The sequence below is a fragment of the Oncorhynchus kisutch genome, linkage group LG5 (genome assembly GCF_002021735.2).
Source record: "Oncorhynchus kisutch isolate 150728-3 linkage group LG5, Okis_V2, whole genome shotgun sequence".
NCBI lineage: Eukaryota > Metazoa > Chordata > Actinopteri > Salmoniformes > Salmonidae > Oncorhynchus > Oncorhynchus kisutch.
Window position 1 is genome coordinate 56,605,234 of NC_034178.2, and position 21,005 is coordinate 56,626,238.

At 41.5% G+C, this 21,005-nt stretch overlaps 3 protein-coding genes and 1 long non-coding RNA gene across 4 annotated transcripts; 2 read left to right on the top strand and 2 right to left on the bottom strand.

Moving 5' to 3' along the window:
• On the top strand, positions 1–2,739 carry il19l (interleukin 19 like). Its single transcript, XM_020482251.1, has 6 exons — positions 1–132; positions 769–939; positions 1,131–1,193; positions 1,421–1,573; positions 1,773–1,835; positions 2,185–2,739. Exons 2-6 carry the CDS (start codon positions 781–783, stop codon positions 2,290–2,292), a joined length of 546 nt encoding a protein of 181 aa, XP_020337840.1. The 5' UTR covers positions 1–132; positions 769–780; the 3' UTR covers positions 2,293–2,739.
• A 1,394-nt stretch (positions 2,740–4,133) lies between these two features.
• LOC109891296 (zinc finger and SCAN domain-containing protein 31-like) lies at positions 4,134–7,657 on the bottom strand. Its single transcript, XM_020483728.2, has 2 exons — positions 7,339–7,657; positions 4,134–7,188 (listed from the first exon to the last, which is right to left on the bottom strand). Exons 1-2 carry the CDS (start codon positions 7,529–7,531, stop codon positions 6,446–6,448), a joined length of 936 nt encoding a protein of 311 aa, XP_020339317.1. The 5' UTR covers positions 7,532–7,657; the 3' UTR covers positions 4,134–6,445.
• Positions 7,392–10,323, top strand: LOC109891297 (uncharacterized). The gene is made up of 3 exons (XR_002255511.2): positions 7,392–7,496; positions 7,849–7,887; positions 8,359–10,323. It is a non-coding gene; the product is annotated as an uncharacterized LOC109891297 (long non-coding RNA).
• Positions 10,324–11,889: 1,566 nt separating this feature from the next.
• On the bottom strand, positions 11,890–20,525 carry LOC109891295 (zinc finger protein 480-like). Its single transcript, XM_020483727.2, has 2 exons — positions 20,156–20,525; positions 11,890–13,304 (listed from the first exon to the last, which is right to left on the bottom strand). The coding sequence occupies exons 1-2, from the start codon at positions 20,340–20,342 to the stop codon at positions 12,415–12,417; spliced, it is 1,077 nt and encodes a 358-aa protein (XP_020339316.1). The 5' UTR covers positions 20,343–20,525; the 3' UTR covers positions 11,890–12,414.
• Between the last annotated feature and the right edge of the window lie 480 nt (positions 20,526–21,005).

Here is a 21,005-nt window from a genome sequence, read left to right on the forward strand (position 1 = left end):
ACACAGAGGACTGCTCATCAGATAGATAGAGGACACACACACAGAGGACTGCTCATCAGATAGATAGAGGACACACACACAGAGGACTGCTCATCAGAGAGATAGAGGACACACACACAGACACACAGACAGGTGAGTTGGAACACCTGCCACACACCTAAGGATTTGTTGGGGGCCTGGGGTCCGGGCCCCCCCCCCCCCCGGGGGATTTTGACTTGGATGCGGGGAAGACTTTTTAAATTGATTACTGGATGCTGCACTGAACTGACAATATGCTATAAACATAGATATGTCACAAACTATAAAAATGTAACCACCGAGTCATTTCTGGAGGCTTGAATCAGCGTTACTGTAGCAATAACTCTAAGCAATAACTTAATAACTCTAGCTAACTTGGACTGAGAAGACTTAACATGAATGTGTATGTTGTTATGTCAGTGATGCTCTATCTAAAAGTTGGACTTTTCCTTTCATCAAGTATACTTTTTTCTCCATACACCTGTCAGTAAAAATGTTTTTATTGTTACATACACCTGAAAAGCGTTGTTTTGTACAGTCACAGCCATAGTAGTATGGCACCCCTGGAGAAAATTAGGGTTAAGTCCCTTGCTCAAGAGTACAACAACAGATTTTTTACATTGTCGGCTCAGGTAATCAAACCGGCAACCATTTTGGTTACTGGCCCTACGCTCTAACCTCTAGGCTATGTGTTACCAGTACGTAAGGTGTGTGAGTTTACTTTCTAAGTGATGCTCTGTCTGTCTCCAGGTTGACATAGAGATGAAGCTGCTGTTAAGCCCCACCATCCCCAGGCTCCTCTTCCTGTTAGCGTGTCTCAGTGGGTGTGGCTTGGGACATGGCATACACCTGGGAACCTGCTCTGTCACTGTACACACTCACGAACTACGCAAGCACTACACAGAGATACGGAGCTCTGTGGTGAGCACACAAACACACACACAAACACAGTCATTTCCATGATCCTGTATTAGAACAAGACACCTACCCCGAGGCTCTCAGTCTCTACCTCTCCTCACTCTCTGTCACACTGTCTGTTTTACATATACATATTTTATTAGAGTGAATAGAATTTTGTATTGACTGTGTTGTTGTGGGTTAAATGTGTGCAGATAGCAGCAGACAGTCAGATGGGAGTGAGACTGCTGAGGGGAGACGTGATGAGGAACATACAGGTAAATTGTTCTCACTACCTTAACCTGCATATCAATGTTCTTTAAAAGGCACTCAGTCTAGTGTTGTCCATTACGGGAGACCTTTTCCTGGTGCAAAAAAGCACATATATGTATCTGTACAAAAAAATACAGTAAACCCTCATAACTTGGCAGCATGATATAATTTGGAACATTTCTTTAACAATGTGCTGCAGTAAATGTAACATGTAGTGTGTCCTCCCTTTCAGGAGGGGGAGTACTGCTGTTTCCTGCGTCTTTTGCTACGTTTTTATGTGGAGAGAGTGTTTGTTAGCCACGGCATGTCTCAGCCACTGCACCGACGCTCAACCAGCGCTCTCGCTAATAGTTTCCTCACAATCAACAAGGACCTGAGGCAATGTGTAAGAAGACACACACACACACAGGCATGCACACACACACACACACACACACACACACACACACACACACACACACACACACACACACACACACACACACATATTAACACACAACAGCACACATTTTACACCTAAAAACTCACACATAAACAAAAGCTATTACTATCGTTATCTAATGACATCTCTTTATGTCCTCCAGCACTGCCACTGTGGAGAAGATACCAGGAGAAGAATGGACTCCCTACAGGCCCAGTTTGACAAGGTAACTACACACACTGACATAGAAATATACATATATAGAAAGATAGATAGCGAAATAGAGAAAATACTGTTTGGCGAGTGTATGGTGAAAGAGGCTTAGACAGTCCAAGAGAGGAGAGTGAGAGAGAGGAGATGAATCAATAAGATTCATGCCAATATTAACTTCTCTCCGCCTTTTCTCCATCCTCTCACCCTCATCTTTCCCTCATGTCCCCCTCCTTTCTCACCCTCATCTATCCATCCTCTCCCCTCATTTATTCCTCCTCTCCCCCTCACCTCTCCATTCTACCACCCCTCATCTCTCCATCCTCTCTTCCTTATCTCTCCATCCTCATCTCTCCATCCTGTAGCTGGAGATCTACCAGGCAGCAGTAAAGGCTATAGGAGAGCTGGACTCTCTACTGGACTGGCTGGAAGAACTCAAGCACAACTCACACACAACTCACACAGACAGATAACACATATGAAAATGTGTAAATATTGCAGTACAGATGATATGTTACATTTTTGTTACCACATATAATTTATTTGATGGGATAAGTTTACCTGAAAGGAATATTTATTAATGTGTGTATTGATGCTAATGTATGTATTAAAAGAGACATATGTCAGTCTCAGATGGTTGTCTAAGTTCCATAAATACTGTTTCTGTGATAGTGTTATTAACCAGTGTGAATTTGACCAAACTGTTGAATTTCACTACAAATTACATGTACAGTGCCTTCGGAAAGTATTCAGACCCCTTGACTTTTTCCACATTTTGTTAGGTTCAACCTTATTCTAAAATTTATTAAATAGTTTTTTTTTTCATCAATCCCCACACAATACCCTATAATGATGAAACAAAAACAGTTTTTTTGACATTTTCGCTAATTTATTAAAAATAAAAAACTGAAGTATCACATTTACATCAGTATTCATTCATACCCTTTACTCAGTACTTTGTTGAAGCACCGTTGGCAGCGATTACAGCCTCGAGTCTTCTTGGGTATGACGCTACAAGCTTGGCACACCTGTATTTGTGGAGTTTCTCCCATTCTTCTCTGCAGATCCTCTCAAGCTCTGTCAGGTTGGATGGGGAGCGTCGCTGCACAGCTATTTTCAGGTCTCTCCAGACATGTTTGATCGGGTTCAAGTCCGGGCTCTGGCTAGGACACGCAAGGACATTCAGAGACTTGTCCCGAAGCCATTCCTACGTTGTCTTGGCTGTGTGCTTATGGTCATAGTTATGTTGGTCCTGAGTGCTCTGGAACAGGTTTTCATCAAGGATCTTTGTACTGTGCTCCGTTCACCTTTCCCTCGTTCCTCGTTCCTGACTCGTTCCCAGTCCCTGCCACTGAAAAACATCCCCACAGCATGATGCTGCCCCCACCATGCTTCACCGTAGGGATGGTGCCAGGTTTCCTCCAGATGTGTTGCTTGGCATTCAGGCCAAAGAGTTCAATCTTGATTTTATCAGACCAGAGAATCTTGTTTCTCATGGTCTGAGTCTTTAGGTGCCTTTTGGCAAACTCCAAGCGGGCTGTCATGTGCCTTTTACTGAGGAGTGGTTTCCGTCTGGCCACTCTACCATAAAGGCCTGATTAGTGGAGTGATGCGGAGATGGTTGTCCAGAGGTACTCTAGAGCTCTGTCAGAGTGACCATCGTGTTCTCGGTCACCTCATGTCCGACTGCTGAGAATATTTTTCTTATTTTTCTTTGATCAATTTTATAATACAGCTATAACGTAACAAAATGTGGAAAAGTCCAGGGGTCTGAATACTTTCCATAGGCACTGTAAGTGTGCAATTGCTGGTACCTGGGCTGTCATCCTTAAACGTAGTTGATTATAATTTGACAGGCAACTTGCCCTCATTAAGCTCTCGGAGCGCACACTGGACGCTCTGGCAAAGGAGTAGGGTTGTTCTGAGCGTTCGGACCTTACAATGGCAGTCAAGCACCCAAGCTTACTGGCTCAATGTTGGCTAACTAGCGAGCTACTTCCAGACAAATGAGAGAACAGTTCACTCTGACCATTTTACTCGCCCTAGCAGAGCTGGTTAGGCTGTTTTGATGTTATCCAGAGCGTTGGTGACTGTAACTGTGCTGCTGGCAACAATTGAATCTTTTTTTTCCCAACGTTTACTGACACCGGCCATATTCAATGGGTGTTGAACCTTCGTAACTGAATCAGTTATTAAGAGTGAATTTACAAACTCTGGCTGTCCCTTTTCCACAGAACGCAGTAAATGTAGAGAGCGAGGCTGAAAAAGATGCATTCTGAAGCTGCCTTACTCAAAAAAACAATAATACCAGAGGTGTCGAGTATGCTGCTTTATTAACTCAATCAATGATTTTGTTTACATTGTTTTCTACCTGATATGATATAATATTGTGACATGAATTAATGCGAGAAGTACACGCAAAACACCGCCATCTCCTGGATAGTGTTGGTCCCAAACAGATGCCGCTCTAAATAAAAAAGGTATACCCAAACACGCTTCAGCCCAATTGAAACGAAAAAGGGGGGATCCGGTGCTCGACTGAGGGACTTGAAAATCCCCAAAACATTCCATACCTCAGGATACTTCAACTGAATAAAGAATAAGGAGCACTCTAACCCGATTGTTTGTACTGTCAATAAATCCGATTTATGCAGAAACATATTTATTCTCCGCGATAGTCACCAGTTGAAGTATCTGGGATAAGGAATGCTTTTGGGATATGCCAATCCAACACACAGTGAAAGTTATGCAGTAATGTGAAATATCATACCTGATAGTATTTATAATAATAAATAAAGGTTGAGAACCTGTATTTATTTGAGAAAAAAATAGCCTTCTATAACAGCTTGAAATGAAATAACATGATTAATAATAAAAAGCTTTATTCACAAGAAGTATGATATACCAATCCACTCTAAGATGCTCACAACATAGAATGGCATTACATGGACTGGGGCCATGTCAGGTTTATGAGAAAGAACACCATGCAGTGGTGTCAAACCCACTACACAGATATAAGAGGTCATGGCAGACTAGAGCTGGTGAGGTGGCACTCCAACATTTGAACAAGGAGCCTTGTTGAAACCAAATATGTGCTGTTTCAGTACAGCTAGAAGACAGTCACTGATACGCGTTGTGTATAATTCAAAACAAAATGAGATGGCAACTGCATATGCTTAAAAATGTATGTTTCTGTTATGCACACTATTTGGGGCTTCTACAATGTTGTGCATGTTTGTTCCTCAATACATTCACAATATAAAATGCCTTTGGAAAGTATTCAGACCCATTGACTTTTTCCACATTTTGTTAGGCTAAAGCCTTATTCTAAAAATGTGCTTACATTTTTTTATCCTTTATCCCAATCTACACAAAATACCCCATAATGACAAAGCAAAAACAAGCTTGGTCTGAGAATATTTAGGTGACTTTTGTCAAACTCCAAGCACGCTGTCATGTGCCTTTTACTGAAGAGTGGCTTCTGTCTGGTCACTCTACCATAAAGGCTTGATTGATAGAATTCTGCAGAGATGGTTGTCCTTCTGGAAGGTTCTCCTATCTCCACAGAGGAACTCTGGATCTCTGTCAGAGTGACCATCGGGTTCTTGGTCACCTCCCTGAACAAGACCCTTGTCTCCTGAGTGCTCAGTTTGGCCGGGCGGACAGCTCTAGGATGAGTCTTGGTGGTTCCAAACTTCTTCCATTTAAGAATTATGGAGGCCACTGTGTTCTTGGGGACCTTCAATGGTACAGAATTTTTTGGTACCCTTCCTCAGATCGGTTCCTTCGACACAATCGTGTTTGGGAGCTCTATGGACAATTCCTTTGACCTCATGGCTTGGTATTTGCTCTGACATGAATTGTCAACTGTGGGACCTTATATAGACAGGTGTGTGCTTTTCCAAATCATGTCCAATCAATTGAATTTAACCCAGGTAGACTCCAATCAAGTTGTAGAAACATCTAAAGGATGATCAATGTAAACAGGATGTAACTGATCTCAATTTTGAGTCTCATAGCAAAGGCTCTGAATACTTACGGAAAAAATGTATTTTTTTCCCCCTTTTTTTCATTTGCTAAAATAAAAAAAATAAAAACGTGTTCTCGCTTTATCATTATGGGGTATTGTGTGTACATTGCTACGGATTTTTATTTACTTAATCAATTTTAGAATAAGGCTGTAACAATGTAACAAAATGTGGAAAAAGTCAAGGGGTCTGAATACTTTCCAAAGGCACCGTATATTAAACCAAGATCATTGACCTGATGGGTTTGTTTGTCCTACCACTACAGGTATAAGGTAGCATGTCTACAAATGTGAAGCACATTCCCATTAAAATGTAGACATCCTTTATGTATTTAGAGAACACCAATGTACTAGTTTGCTGTGACTTTAAGGTGTAATCCAAATGGGGGACTCATATGTTGGGACAAACTTAAAAAGCTTACTGTGTCAACTAAAAATACTAGTTCTACAAAACATACTATCCACGTTTGTGCCATGCTCAGAATCGAAAGGTCTTACTGCACAAGTGAGAGAAAGATTTTGCCCTAAGCAGCAATGTCATGTTTCTCACTCTGTGTTCATCCTCATTTCTTACAAGCAAAGCATTAACCACAAAAAAGTCAGCAATATGGTTGTTCTCTGTGAATCTGTTGGTGCTGTTTTAGAAATCGTGCTGCCCTGAAGCATTTTACACACATGGGACACTTATATGGTTTCTCACCTGTGTGAATACTAATATGTTCTTTCAGGCTAAACTTCTGAGTGAAGCATTTGCCACAATAACAACACTGATATGGTCTCTCTCCTGTATGACTCCTCATATGCTTTGCCAGGGATTTGGTGTAACCAAAGCATTTACCACATTCTTTGCACTGATATGGTTTCTCTCCCGTGTGTATCCTCATATGGACTGTTAAGTTATGCTTGAGGCTAAACAATTTACCACAGTCTTCACATTGATGTGGTTTCTCTCTTTTGTGAGTCACCATATGTTCTTCCAGGTATATCTTCTGGCTGAAGCATTTGCCACATTCACTACACTGATATGGTTTCTCTCCAGTGTGTGTCCTCATACGATCCCTCTCTCTGTTCTCCACCGTTGGGGTTTGGTAAAGATGTGAGGGCTGAGGTGGGTCCTGATCACAGTCACTTTTCACAAAGGAAGGATTGTTTATGAACTCTTTGATATCAGACTCCAGACCCTGAAGCTGCTCTTCCTCCTGACCTGTCCCAAACTCCTCCTGTTCCTCTTTAATCTGTTTGGGCTCTGGGTCCTCCTGCCCCAGACTGGTGCACCACCACTCCTGCTCACAGTGCTGCTGCTCCCCCTCTTCAGGGACAGGGAGTATTAGATGCTGGGGATCTAAAAGGAAAGTCAATCAATCAATCATTATATTACAATCGATCCTGACATTATTTTAAAGACACAATTGTGTATTGGTTGTTTATGGGCAATGTGGTTTGCCTGCTTACATAATCTGCTTGATTGATTGTTGTGATAGTCGCTACCAACCTGCTTTATGCAAATGTATCTTTGGTTGAGTAACGACATCTAGCAGCATCCGTAGACGATCGATCTCCTCCTTTGAACGGGAGATTTCTTCCTGGTACTCTGATACCGTTTTTTCCACGACCACAAATATCTCAACAGCCGCCGCTGTTAATCGCTCGGTAAGAAACACATTCAGCAGATGTAGTTTGGACATTTTGTAGAATGAACGTGTATCAGTTCCTATTGTTTAACTCACGTGGATTAGTAGTATGTTGTGTGTGTGAACCATAGACTGTGAAAAGAAAACGTATGAACGTCACAAGAGTAGCAGCGATTGCAATACCGCCCCCTTTTGTGCGGGTTAATTACGATAATTTTGCTGTCAATTAATGGATGTCTACAAACGTAAGGGCTGTCAAAAATATGTAAATATTAAAGAGTAAGGTTAAGTCATATTACATTTAGGATTACTCAGCGCTGCATCCATCCAAAATCTGTGGTTGGTTTGTTTATGGCTTTATCTCACTCCAGCCCAACAGGTGGCGGTATACCAATAGCGACCAAAGAACGGTAAGGAAGCATACACTGTTTACTTCCATGTACCGTAGGACAGCATTTCTCTGGAAATGTTTTTGTACACTATCATAATGTCTAAACTACATCTGCTGAATGTGTTTCTTACCGAGCAATTAACAGCAGCAGCCGTTGAAATATTTAGGGCCGTGGTTAGAAAGATATCGGAGTACGAGTAAGACATCTCCCGTTCAAAGAGACATCTCCCGTCTACAAAGGCTAACGTTACTAACGTTAAATGTCATCACACAGCCTGATAGTGATATAAAGTGATATAAAGCAGGTCTGTAGCGTATAGTGATGTTTCCATAACGTTTTACCTTCACGTATCATAAAGACGTTTCAGATTTTGATAAACCACACAATATTGTGACCGCATGTGCGCAGACGGATCTTCAGTGTCAGAGGAAAATAACTATAGCTATATCATAATATAGTTCGAGATATATATATATTTAATCTCTACAGATCCCCAGCAGCTAGTAACTCACTGTCCCAGAAGCAGGAGTTCCCCCTGAGCAGCAGCACTGTGACCAGGAGTGGATCCCAGATCTGTGGCAGGATGACCCAGAGCCCACACAGATTAAAGAGGAACAGGAGTAGTTTGGGATTGGTCATGAGGAAGAGTAGATTCAGAGGCTGGAGTCTGATACCAAAGATTCATATTAACTTCTCCCTTTGTGAAAAGTGATTGGGATCAGGACCCACCCCTCACGTATTCACCAAACCCAAACTGTGGAGAATTACTTTCTACCCACTAAAACAACAGAAGAGATCCAAACAACATGGAGAGGGCTGTGGAGTATCAGAACCAAACAGTGAATTACAGCCCCTCTCTCCAGTAAATGCAGACTGTTCTCCAGCTCAGAATGAAAACAGTGAACGTGTCGATAGTAGTACATCAACTCTGAGAAAGCAGTCTGACAAAAGGTCTATGGGGAGAAACCGTTTAACTGCCATGTGTGCAGTAAATGTTTCCTTACAGAGGAATACTGTCAAAGACATACAAATACATACAGGAGATACATATTTTCATTACCATGGTTGTGGCACGTGCTTTACCAGGAAGGGACACTTGGCAGAGCATTTAAGATAGTTACACCCAGAAGAGAAGCCATTCAACTCCCAAGTTTGTATCAAACGTCCTCATCTTTTGAAGGATCATATGAAATTACACACAGGGTATACATATACACTCCCCTCCATATGTATTTGGACAGTAAAGCTACAATTTTAAAATTGGCTCCCACATTTGGGAATTGAGATCAAAGGTTTCATATGAGGCTACAGTACGTAATGTCACCTTTTATTTGAGGGTATTTTCATACAGATTGGTTTTACCGTTTAGAATTAAAAGCATTATGTATCTAGTGCCCCCATTTGAAGAAGTCATAAGTATTTGGACAAATTCACTTCGTGTTTGAAGTAGTAAAAAGTTCTGGTGCATATTCCGAGCACACAAACATGTTTGTCGGATGCATTTCTTGGGTTGTTTTGCCCAATAGGAAGTGAATGGTTAATTATAACTGGAGTCATTTTCTAAGTAGATAAAATGCTTCTGCACACTTCTAAAATAATCCTGAATGAATCATGAGGCTACAACCTCTCACCATTACCATCTTCTCTTCCTACAATAAAAGGGACTCCAGAATGACAATACATTATTCACCATTTAGTTCCTATTGGGCAAAATATCATCTGAAACACAACCAAAACTAATTGCAAATGCATCCAACAAGTTTGTAGTCATGTTTGATGTAGTCATTGAGTGCAAGGAATATGGGACAAAATAAATTGACTAATAGAAGTGAAATAATTATTCAAATTGGGGAACTTGATACATTTAAGTGCTTTCATTTTTTAAATGACAAAACATGAAAATGCCCTCAAATATAAAGGTGACATTCTGTACTGTCGCCTCATACGGAACATTTGATCCCAAATACAAAATGTTGGCGTATGGAGCCGATATTAAAATGTTAGCTTCATTCTCCAAATACATGGAGGGAAGTGTACATGCTCACTGTGTGACCGCAGCTTCATATCTCAGAGTAGACTAAACATCCACCAGCTAGTTCACACAGGGGAGAAGTTTTTTAGCTGCAATGTGTGCGGCAGATCTTTCCCTAGGAAGGGATATTGACATACATATGATACACACATGGTAAAACAAACTTTGTTGCCGTGTTTGGCATGAAGGCTTCCATCAAACAGCATATGAAGACAAGACCCAAGGGTGGAGGTGCTCTGTGAGGGAAACCGGATTCAGTCCGAATATCTGAAGGAACAGTTTAACAATGTAGCACTACTGTTAGTTGACTTAATCTAATGTATTGATTGATGAATGAAGGTAATTGACATGATTTGCTATTTTTGTGTCCAAGGATAATATTTATATAAAAAAAACAATAAATACAATCTTATTACAACACATTTCTACATGTTCTCTTCTGTTTGGCACTGTATAAATGTATCACAAAGAATGATACATTTGTACAGTTTTTGCATATCAAAGGGTGAAAATATATTGGGCAACTGTCCACGATTGAATTTGAACAACTATAATGGGATATTGGTGTGTTTCATAAGAAAACTGCAAGTATTGACACTTGTCCATACAGTTAATAAGGAAAAATGCAAGTATTGACACTTGTCCATACAGTTAATAAGGAAAAATGTTTTCAGCCTTTAAAAAAAAGAAAAGATGCCTTCATTCATCAAGGAGAGGGTTGCACGACACAGGTCACGGATACATTCTGTACCTCTAGCAAAGGCGGAATACATTGCCAAGAGAAGAGTAGGGTAGCATTTTCTGAATTTCATTGTACATTTCAACTTATTTAGTTAATTGTATGGTCAGTGTAGAGTGATTTATATCTGGTATCAGTTATTGTTTTGCTTTTAGTTATCAAAGAAGGGCTCAATGGAAGAAGGATCGACCTCCAATGGAATTGATGTCCGAAACAGCCAGGGCACACAAAAAGGGAACAGTGGAGGGAAACAAATGCTCTTCTGGACCAAAGCGGGACCTTCAACCAGAGTAGTCCTCAGTCTCAAAACATGACAAAGCAAAGAAAAGTGCAGATTGCAGAAACGATGCAAAAGAAAACTCCAGTTAAACAGCTACGGAGGGTTGAATGAAATTGCAACACAGCAAAAGGGGAGAAATTCCCCAAATAGGTCAAACAAAACCAGATAGAAAGAAGGCATACAATAGAGGAAAAAACTATTTGGAGAAAAAAGTTGACGAGAGTGCAATGTCAAATTTCAGAGAAGAGGTCTTGTTTAACCTCGCAGAACTCCATGCAGCATTCAATGAATGGGTGAGCTCTCCATGCTGTACAGGCAGGCAGTTTGTGCCCATTTTATATAACTGAATGTGTGACTAACACTTGTACCCGTCAAAAGGCTAACCTGAAAGTGCAAATTGTGAGGGCTCATGTCGGTGTCCTGTGTGGAAAACAATTTAAACATCATTACTGTAAAAACACCAAGTCATTCATACCGGGAAGAAACCATTTCAGTGTCAAGATTGTGGTAAACATTTCAGTCGAAAAGGAAGCTTGCAGATGCATGAGGACACACACGAAGGAGACGCTGCATCGTTGCCATATTTGTGGAAAGAGCTTCCCTGACCACACGTATGAGTCAGAGGGATGAAACTGCATCACTGTGAAGAATGTCACAAGGTCTCCGCTGAGTGAAGCCCTGACCGTGCATATGAAGACTCACATAGAGGAGAAACCGCATCCGTGCCATGAAGGCAGCAGACTTCAATCAGATGGGATCACTTAGAAGGTATATGAGCTTGTTTTACAAACTGGAGGAATCGTGATTTGCGTGGGGAAAATGTGTCAGTTTAAACTAGATTGAAAGATGCTGATATCTAAATTTACATACTGTAACTCAGAGGCACTGCTTTAGGTTGAAATTGGTAGTCACACACACACACACAGCAGCCTGAATGGTAGAAGATAAAAGTAATCCTGACCTTAAAAACACATTTGACCAATTATTTATTACAAAACAGTTAACATTCATTACAGAACACTACATTTTGACACAGTAATTTCATCAGGGATAACTGTCAAGGCCCTAATAGGATAGTCATACAGCCCAGCAGTCATGTCCAAGTCCTAAGGGGAAATAGATGAGGATCAAATTAATTGATTGATCTGCATCTACTAAAACAGGTGATATCCTCTGCTTCCTGTAAAATGTGTAGTGTAATTACAAAAGAACAACATCAGTCAACATATATATAGCTACTAGCAGTATTCATATCCTCATGCTGGCACTGAACATGGCTTCAGATGATGACGCATGCAGCAACACAATCACACATTTTCATTACTCAAAGTTATTCCCATTCCCCACTGTATTGTAATGCATTGTTCAAACATCAATCACTGATTCTTCTAGTGTTTTAAATCCTGGACAATAATTCAACTGCCCAGATTTACATGTCACTCTGCTTCTGTGCTCAGAACTTAATTTCAAGAGAGAGCGTAAATGTCTCTGCTGTTAACGTTTTGACCGAGCCATTTTCCAGCCATGTGGTCTCTCCCCTGGGTGAATTTTAAAGTGAGTGTTGAGGTGAGCCGACTGGTTGAAACATTTCCCACAGATGTGACAGCGGAAGGGCTTCTCTCCAGTGTGAATGCGGTGGTGCCTCCTCAACATGCTGATGGTTGTGAAGCCTTTTCTGCACACAGAGCAGCTGAATGGTCTTTCCTTGGTGTGCCATCGCATGTGGACCTCTAACTGACAGGAGAAACTGAAGCATTTCCCACACTCTCTGCAACGATACACTCTCTGTATGCCCTGGGGCTGATAGGGAGATCTCTGTGGAGGCAGCTTTGAGGTGTTCTGGCCTCTAACATCTATGTGTAGACCTATACTTTCTCTTTCATATGCACTGCTTGTTCCCTGTGGGGCCTTATATCCTGAGAGTCCTTCTCTCTGAATTCTATTGTTGATATTGGGTTGGGCATCGTTTTCACTCGAAGCTGCAAGACAGTCTGAATTTACATTGAAGATGGTCTGTAAGTCACTGGTTGGTTCTGATGTGCTGTAGCCTTCTTCATTTTCTATTTTGATCTGCTTAGAAGATATGGTTCTGGCTAAAAAGTCTCCTTCTCTGATGTCCACAGTTTGGGTATGTGGAAGATGTGAAGGCTGAGCTGGGTCCTGATCACAGTTACTTTTAACAAAGGGAGGAGTTAATGTAGACTCTCCTTTGGTATCAGACTCCAGACCGTGACGCTGGTCTTCCTCCTGGCTGATTCTGAGCTCCTGTTCCTCTTTAATCAGTGTGGGCTCTGGGTCCTGGCCCAGACCGGGGCTCCACTCCTGCTCACAGTGCTGCTGCTCAGGGGAAGATGCATCTTCAGTGAGATGGATAGCATGGTGGTCTAGAGGGAAAGGAAAGGAAGAAAGTCAGCTGAAGGCAATTCTATCCTAGTACCACAGTACATGTATGACATGTGTAGCCTGCATGTGAACCAGAATCTGGGTTTACAGGAGACGTTGAATATGGAGATTCTCCTTTAAGCCCAGGAAGCAGCCATTCAACTTGCCATTCACCAGCTTTGCAAGCCTAAAATGTCAAAATACATTCGGTACTTACCAAAGACAAGTGTGGCAGAGCAACCATTGTCATTTACGTCCAGTATGTACTTCCAAAAAAGTTCTAAATAAAAAGTTAAATGCAACTGAAAAAAATGGCCTGTCTGGAAAGAATCTAAGAATTGTTTTTGACCATGTGCCAGATCTACCTCTTCTGCACCGCCAGTAAAATCACTGTCTATCTAGAAATATAGAATCCCTGTAAAAACATACCCTGTTGTCTACTTACATAAAATATGATTGCATTCCGTGTAATATATGGGTGAAACAACAGATTGATATGACGTTCAAACTGTTGTAGGTGATAAAATCAATGACCTTTCCTGCTGCTGGATCAGCCGACCTGCGTGTGGCAGTATTGAGTGATTTTATTGGAGGTGTAGAAGAGTGGACGATTTGGCCAAAAACAATGCACTTACACAGAACCCAAACCGGCTGGGCGCGTGCGCCATCGTGCACTAATTTATTTTGTCCCCCTACACCAAACATGATCACGACAAAGGTTAAAATACCAAAACAAACTCTGAACCAATGACATTCATTTGGGGACAGGTCGAAAAGCATTAAACATGCATGGCAATTTAGCTTGTTAGCTTGCACTTGCTAGCTAATTTGTCTTATTTAGTTAGCTTGCACTTGCTAGCTAATTTGTCCTATTTAGCTAGCTTGCTGTTGCTAGCTAATTTGTCCTGGGATATAAACATTTGAGTTGTTATTTTACCTGAAATGCACATGGTCCTCTACTCTACACATAAAACGGCCAACCGAATAGTCTCTAGTCATCTCTCCTCCCTGGCTCTTTCATCTTTGAAATTTTTTGTTGATTGTCATCTACACTTTCATAGAATTACCACGACAACCGACAAAACATTTAGTCTTTCAATCACCCACATGGGTATAACCAATAAGGAGATGGCACGTGGGTACCTGCTTCTGTAAACCAATGAGGAGATGGGAGAGGCAGGACTTGCAGCGCGATTGCGTCAGAAATAGGAATGACTTCTATTTCAGCCCTTGGCAACACAGACACTCGTTGGCGCGCGCGAGCAGTGTGGGTGCAACAATTGAATAACATGGTTTTCTACATTTATTTTGCGACACGAGCGAGTGTTGTGGTCAGCCTATTATGCTGCATTTAGACAGTCATCCCAATACTGGTCTTTTTTCACTAATTGGTCTTTTGACCAATCAGATTGGCTCTGAAAAATATATGATATGGCTCCCGAGTGGCGCAGCAGTCTAAAAATGTTTTATCAAACTATTTGTGATAGTTTGTGTAGACCTTACTGTGAAATGCTTACTTACAAGCCCTTAACCAACAGTGCAGTTCAAGAAGAGTTAAGAAAATATTTACCAAATAAACTAAAGTAAAAAAATTAAATAATAATAACAATAACATAACGAGGCTATATACAACAGGTACCGGTACCAAGTCAGTGTGCGGGGGTACAGGTTAGTTGAGGTAATTTGTACATGTAGGTAGGGGTGAAGTAACTATGCATAGATAATAAACAGCAAGTAGCAGCAGTGTGCAAAACAAATGGAAGGGGGGGGGGGGTCAATGTAATAATCCGGTGGCCAATTGATTAATTGTTCAGCAGTCTTATGGCTTGGGGGTAGAATCTGTTAAGGAGCCTTTTGGTCCTAGACTTGGCGTTCCAGTACCGCTTGCCGTGCGGTAGCAGAGAAAACAGTCTATACAGACTTGGGTGACTGGATTCTCTGACAATTTTAGAGGAGTCTCTGACACTGCCCATTCTATAGGTCCTGGATGAAAGGAAGCTTGGCCCCAGTGATGTACTGGGCCGTACGCACTACCCTCTGTAGCGCCTTATGGTCAGATGCCGAGCAATTGCCATACCAGGCGGTGATGCAACCGGTCAGGATTTTATTTCACATTTTATTTAACCAGGTAGGCCAGTTGAGAACAAGTTCTCATTTACAACTGCGACCTGGCCAAGATAAAGCAAAGCAGTGCGACAAAAACAACACATAGGATAAACAAACGTATAGTCAATAGCAATAGAAAAACCTGTATACAGTGTGTGCAAATGAAGTAAGGAGGTAAGGCAATAAATAGGCAAATTGTGGTGAAGTAATTACAATTTAGCAATTTACACTGGAGTGATACATGTGTAGATGGGGATGTGCAAGTAGAAATACTGGTGTGAAAAAGAGCAGAAAAACTAAAATAAATATTGGGATGAGGTAGGCAGGGTAATCTAGTGGTTAGAGCGTTGGACTAGTAACCGGAAGGTTGCGAGTTCAAACCCCCGAGCTGACAAGGTACAAATCTGTCGTTCTGCCCCTGAACAGGCAGTTAACCCACTGTTCCTAGGCCGTCATTGAAAATAAGAATTTGTTCTTAACTGACTTGCCTGGTTAAATAAAGGTAAAAACATTTTTTTTTTAAGTTGGTTGGATGGATGGACCATTGACAGATGGGCTGTGTACAGCTGTAGCAATCGGTAAGCTGCTCTGACAGCTGACGCTTAAAGTTAGTGAGGGAGATAAGTCTCCAACTTTAGTCATTTTTGTGTGGCTTTGGGGATGACCAGTGAAATATACCTGCTGGAGTGCGTGCTACGGGTGGGTGTTGCTATGGTGACCAGTGAGCTGAGATAAGGTGGAGCTTTACCTTTGATTTTACCTAGCAAAGACTTATAGATGACCTGGAGCCAGTGGGTTTGGCGATGAATATGTAGCGAGGACCAGCCAACGAGAGCATACAGGTTGCAGTGGTGGGTAGTATATGTGGCTTTGGTGACAAAACGGATGGCACTGTGATAGACTGCATCCAGTTTGCTGAGTAGAGTGCTGGAGGCTATTTTGTAAATTACGTCGCTGAAGTCAAGGATTGGTAGGATGGTCAGTTTTACGAGGGTATGTTTGGCAGCATGAGTGAAGGAGGCTGTGTTGCATAATAGGAAGCTAATTCTAGATTTAACTTTGCAATGGAGATGCTTAATGTGAATCTGAAAGGAGAGTTTACAGTCTAACCAGACACCTAGGTATTTATAGGTGTTCACATATTCTAAGTCAGAACCGTCCAGAGTAGTGATGCTAGACGGGCGGGCTGGTGTGGGCAGCGAACGGTTGAAGAGCCTACATTTCGTTTTACTACTATTTAAGAGCAGTTGGAGGCCACGGAAGGAGTGTTGTATGGCGTTGAAGCTCGTTTTTAGGTTTGTTAACACAGTGTCCAAAGAAGAGCCAGATGTATACAGAATGGTGTCGTCTGCGTAGAGGTGGATCAAAAAACTCACCCGCAGCAAGAGCAACATCATTGATATATACAGAGAAAATAGTCGGCCCGAGAATTGAACCCTGTGGCACCCCCATAGAGAGACTGCCAGAGGTCTGGACAACAGGCCCTCCGATTTGACACACTGAACTCTATCTGAGAAGTAGTTGGTGAACCAGGTGAGGCAGTCATTAGAGAAACCAAGGCTGCTGAGTCTGCTGATAAGAATGAGGTGATTGATGGAGTCTAAACCCTTGGCCAGGTCGATGAAGACGGCTGCACAGTCCTGTCTTTTATTGATGGCGGTTAGGACCTTGAGCGTGGCTGATGTGTTGTTGCCTACCCTTACCACCTGGGGGCAGCCTGTCAGGAAGTCCAGGATCCAGTTGCAAAGTGAGGTGTTTAGTCCCAGGGTCCTTAGCTTAGTGATGAGCTTCAAGGGCACTATGGTGTTGAACGCTGAGCTGTAGTCAATGAACAGCATTCTCATATAGGTGTTCATTTTGTCCAGGTGGGAAAAGGCAGTGTGGAGTGCGATTGTGTCATCTGTGGATCTGTTGGGGCATAATGCGAATTGGAGTGGGACTAGGGTATCCGGGATGATGCTGTTGATGTGAGCCATGACCAGCCTTTCAAAGCACTTCATGGCTACCAACGCAAGTGCTAAAGGGCGGTAATTATTTAGGCAGGTTAACTTCGCTTCCTTGGGCACAGGGACTATGGTGGTCTGCTTGAAACATGTAGGTATTACAGAATCAGTCAAGGAGAGGTTGAAAATGTCAGTGAATACACTTGCCAGTTGGTCTGTGCATGCTTGGAGTCTGTGCATGCTTGGAGTACACATCCTGGTAATCCATCTGGCCCCAAGGCTTTGTGAATGTTGATCTGTTTAAAAAGGTCTTGCTCACATCGGCTACCGAGAGCGTTATCACACATTCAGGCTCTCGTGCATGCTTCAGTGTTGCTTGCCTCGAAGCGAGCATAAAAGGCATTTAGCTCATCTGGTAGGCTTGCATCACTGAGCAGCTCGCGTCTGGGCTTCCCTTTGTTGCCGGTAATAGTTTTCATGCCCGGCCACATCCGAACAGTACCAGAGCCGGTGTAGAATGATTCAATCGTAATCCTTTATTGACGCTTTGTTTGTTTGATGGTTCGTCTGAGCGCATAGCGGGATTTCAGATTAGTGTCCCGCTCCTTGAACGCGGCAGCTCTAGCCTTTTGCTCGATGTGGAGGTTGCCTGTAATCCATGGCTTCTGGTTGGGATATTTACTTATGGTCACTGTGGAGACGACGTCATTGATGCACTTATTGATGAAGCCGATGACTGAGGTGGTATACTCCTCAATTCCATTGGATGAATCCCGGAACATATTCCAGTCTGTGCTGCAAAACAGTCCGCCGTCATCTGACCACTTCCATATGGATCAAGTCACAGGTACTTCTTCCTTTAGCTTTTGCTTGTAAGAAGGAATCAGAAGGATAGAATTATGATAAGATTTGCAAAATGGAGGGCAGGGGAGAGCTTTGGGATGAGCATCTAAGGCACGATCCCAGGCTGTATCACAACTGGCTGTGATCAGGAATCACATAGGGCGGCTTACAATTGGCCCAGCGTCGTCCGGATTAGGGGAGGGTTTGGCCGGGAGGGCTCCACGTTGGAGAGTAGCAGAGATGAGACAAGATTGAAATTTGGGAGAAAAGGGGGTAAACTTTTTTTTAAATCGTATATGAATAGATCAGATGTCATTCTTGAAAATGTGTATTTTTTTACCCAACAAGATTAGAGTGGAATTGAATGGAGAGAGAGAACATTCTCTGCTGAGTTTATAAAATGGTAAAATGAGCAGCACGGTAGTGCATTTGTAGATACAATGTTGTCAACAAATGTAGGTTGCTGTTACTCCCATCCCTATTGCAGAATGCAGCAATTTGACAGCATGTACTAATGTCGAATTAATCCACACTTGCATTAGTACCATTTTTTTGGTGATTGGCATTTAGGCTCTGACAATGAAAAGGTAGCAGACAGACCTACAGTATGTTTAGTAGTGATTTGTCACTATGAAAATCATTTGGTCAAACAGATTGTGAACTCAAAAGCATAAGTTTGATTCTAGAGGGGAGACAATAGATATAAAAACATTTTGGTTAGGGTGTAGGGGCAGATTTATGTCTTGCCTAGAGCAGATTTGATTATCAATGTACTTTATTTAGTCTGATCAGTTGAACAATTCTCATTCTTAACAATGGGCTGAAATACAAGTGGAATTAGTGTGCATGTCAGAAAGATCCCCACATTTACAGTATTTTATTGCTCCCCTTCTTCCCAATTTTGCCAGTGTAATCACAGATTTTAAATCTGATATGCCTACTTGTGTCTTTGAAAATGAATATAAGGCTATATATTTTTGCAGCCATTCATTGACAGTTTTGAATAAGTCCTACAAATAAGTATTGGATATTAAAATGCTCTAGGCCTCAAATATAATTTCACATTTTAGTTTTTTGCACATGCAAAGCAGCGATAGAGGGAGACTGACAATTCATTAACAAATATTTTGTCTATGTAGAGTAAGAGAATGACAATGATCTTCAACTAGTAGACATAAACCACCTGAATATTGATATTCATTCGACTATTTTTTTTAAAGGTTGGATGATTGACAAATTAAGAACATCCAGCACTTGGGAAACATAGATCAAGGAGAGCAAGCAGGATTTTCATCCAGCACTATTTTAAAGAGTTCACCAAAATGACCAAATACTAAATGTTTGTGTCCTTACCTTGAAAGCGGTCTACGACAAAACTGGAATCTATGATTTGGTTACCCACTGCCATCAACCATTAATGTTATTAGTATTTCCTCTGCAGAGCATTCTCACTGATCTTCCCACTGTTTCTCCCATTGGCCTGTTTCCTCATCTAATTTCATTACTGAATTATTATTTTTTTAAAGTGTCAAACCACCTAAAAAATCAATTTAATTGTATACTTTTAATTCCATCCCCCCAAAACCTAAAAGTAACAAAGTCGTAGAATTTTGAGTGTTAATTTATTGTTAAAAAAATTCTGAATACAGCTGACCTGTTTTTTAAAAATATATATCATAGGCCTAAACCATGTCGAAATACATAGAATTACAGGAAATTAGCTTTAAAACAGTAACATTTCACAGGCCCCGTCTAGGCAAAATCTCACTCCAAGCTTTCTTCAAAGTTGGCAGCCCTGTAGTCGGCTTTTCATATTCTCAGTCTAGTCTAACGTTAGTCCAATAGAACAATTCTGGTATTTTGTATATATTATTTTGTAGAGTCTGGCAACAAACAAAACAATTCCCTCGTTTTGAGAAATAAAAGTAGGTTCATATCCTAGCGTTACTTAGCCTAGTTACCTGTTTGAAGTAGAACGCGCTGAACAGCGATATCCAGCAGCTTTCGGAGACGATTGTTCTCCTCCTTGGAGCGAACGATTTCTGTCTGGTACTCAACTATCGTACCCTTCACAGCTCCAAATATCTCCTCGGCAGCCGCGGTTAATCTCTTCGTAAGAAATATATTCAACAATTCCAATTTTGACATTTTGTTTGCTGTGCGAGTAGTACCACAAATGAAAGATGTTACTTATCTCTCAGGTAGTATTATTATTTTTAACAATCCACCATCTTTGTTTATAGCTATCTAGTTTCACGAATGTGACGACACAGATAAAACAATGAGCCAGATATTTCACCGGATGTATAAATGTGAAGCATCCAGTTGGCGTTTCCACTAACTACCAAATCTGATAATAAGAGGAAGCCCATTGACCGGCAGTGGGAGAAGATGGAGGGAGATGGATTTTGGACGACATTCTGCAAATGTTCTCATCGATGAAACATTTGATCTACATAGTTTTATTTTTCCAAAACTAGAATCTGTTACGAACAGAGTGGACTTATCTTTGTAGACTTTACCCTTTGCAATAGTTTTTTTTTAATTGCGTTTTTTAGGAGCGCATTGGCGTATTGAGTTATTGCAAACGCGCACTTTTGAGTAGGCGTTCTCTTACGGAAATATGGAAGTACATGCTAGTTCTGCATATATCCTTGCTTGTTCTGCCTACTTTGATTAATTTGCTCCCATTGGAAACACAGGCCATGGTCTATCTTGATTTATAAAAAATCTTCGGCTACGATGCGTCTATTTCTGCTCAGATCGCACTGACCAAACTTAAGAGCGCCGTCTGCTGTATCGGAGGGGAAA

Bases quoted from the DNA above. Each gene is read 5' to 3' on its own strand.
- il19l (XM_020482251.1), top strand. From the start codon at position 781: ATGAAGCTGCTGTTAAGCCCCACCATCCCCAGGCTCCTCTTCCTGTTA. The intron at 1,194-1,420 runs GTAAATTGTTCT...CCTCCCTTTCAG, and splicing joins ACGTGATGAGGAACATACAG to GAGGGGGAGTACTGCTGTTT. The intron at 1,574-1,772 runs GTAAGAAGACAC...TATGTCCTCCAG, and splicing joins ACAAGGACCTGAGGCAATGT to CACTGCCACTGTGGAGAAGA.
- LOC109891296 (XM_020483728.2), bottom strand. From the start codon at position 7,531: ATGTCCAAACTACATCTGCTGAATGTGTTTCTTACCGAGCGATTAACA. The intron at 7,189-7,338 runs GTTGGTAGCGAC...CTTTCCTTTTAG, and splicing joins GATACATTTGCATAAAGCAG to ATCCCCAGCATCTAATACTC.
- LOC109891295 (XM_020483727.2), bottom strand. From the start codon at position 20,342: ATGTCAAAATTGGAATTGTTGAATATATTTCTTACGAAGAGATTAACC. The intron at 13,305-20,155 runs GTAACTAGGCTA...CTTTCCCTCTAG, and splicing joins GCGCGTTCTACTTCAAACAG to ACCACCATGCTATCCATCTC.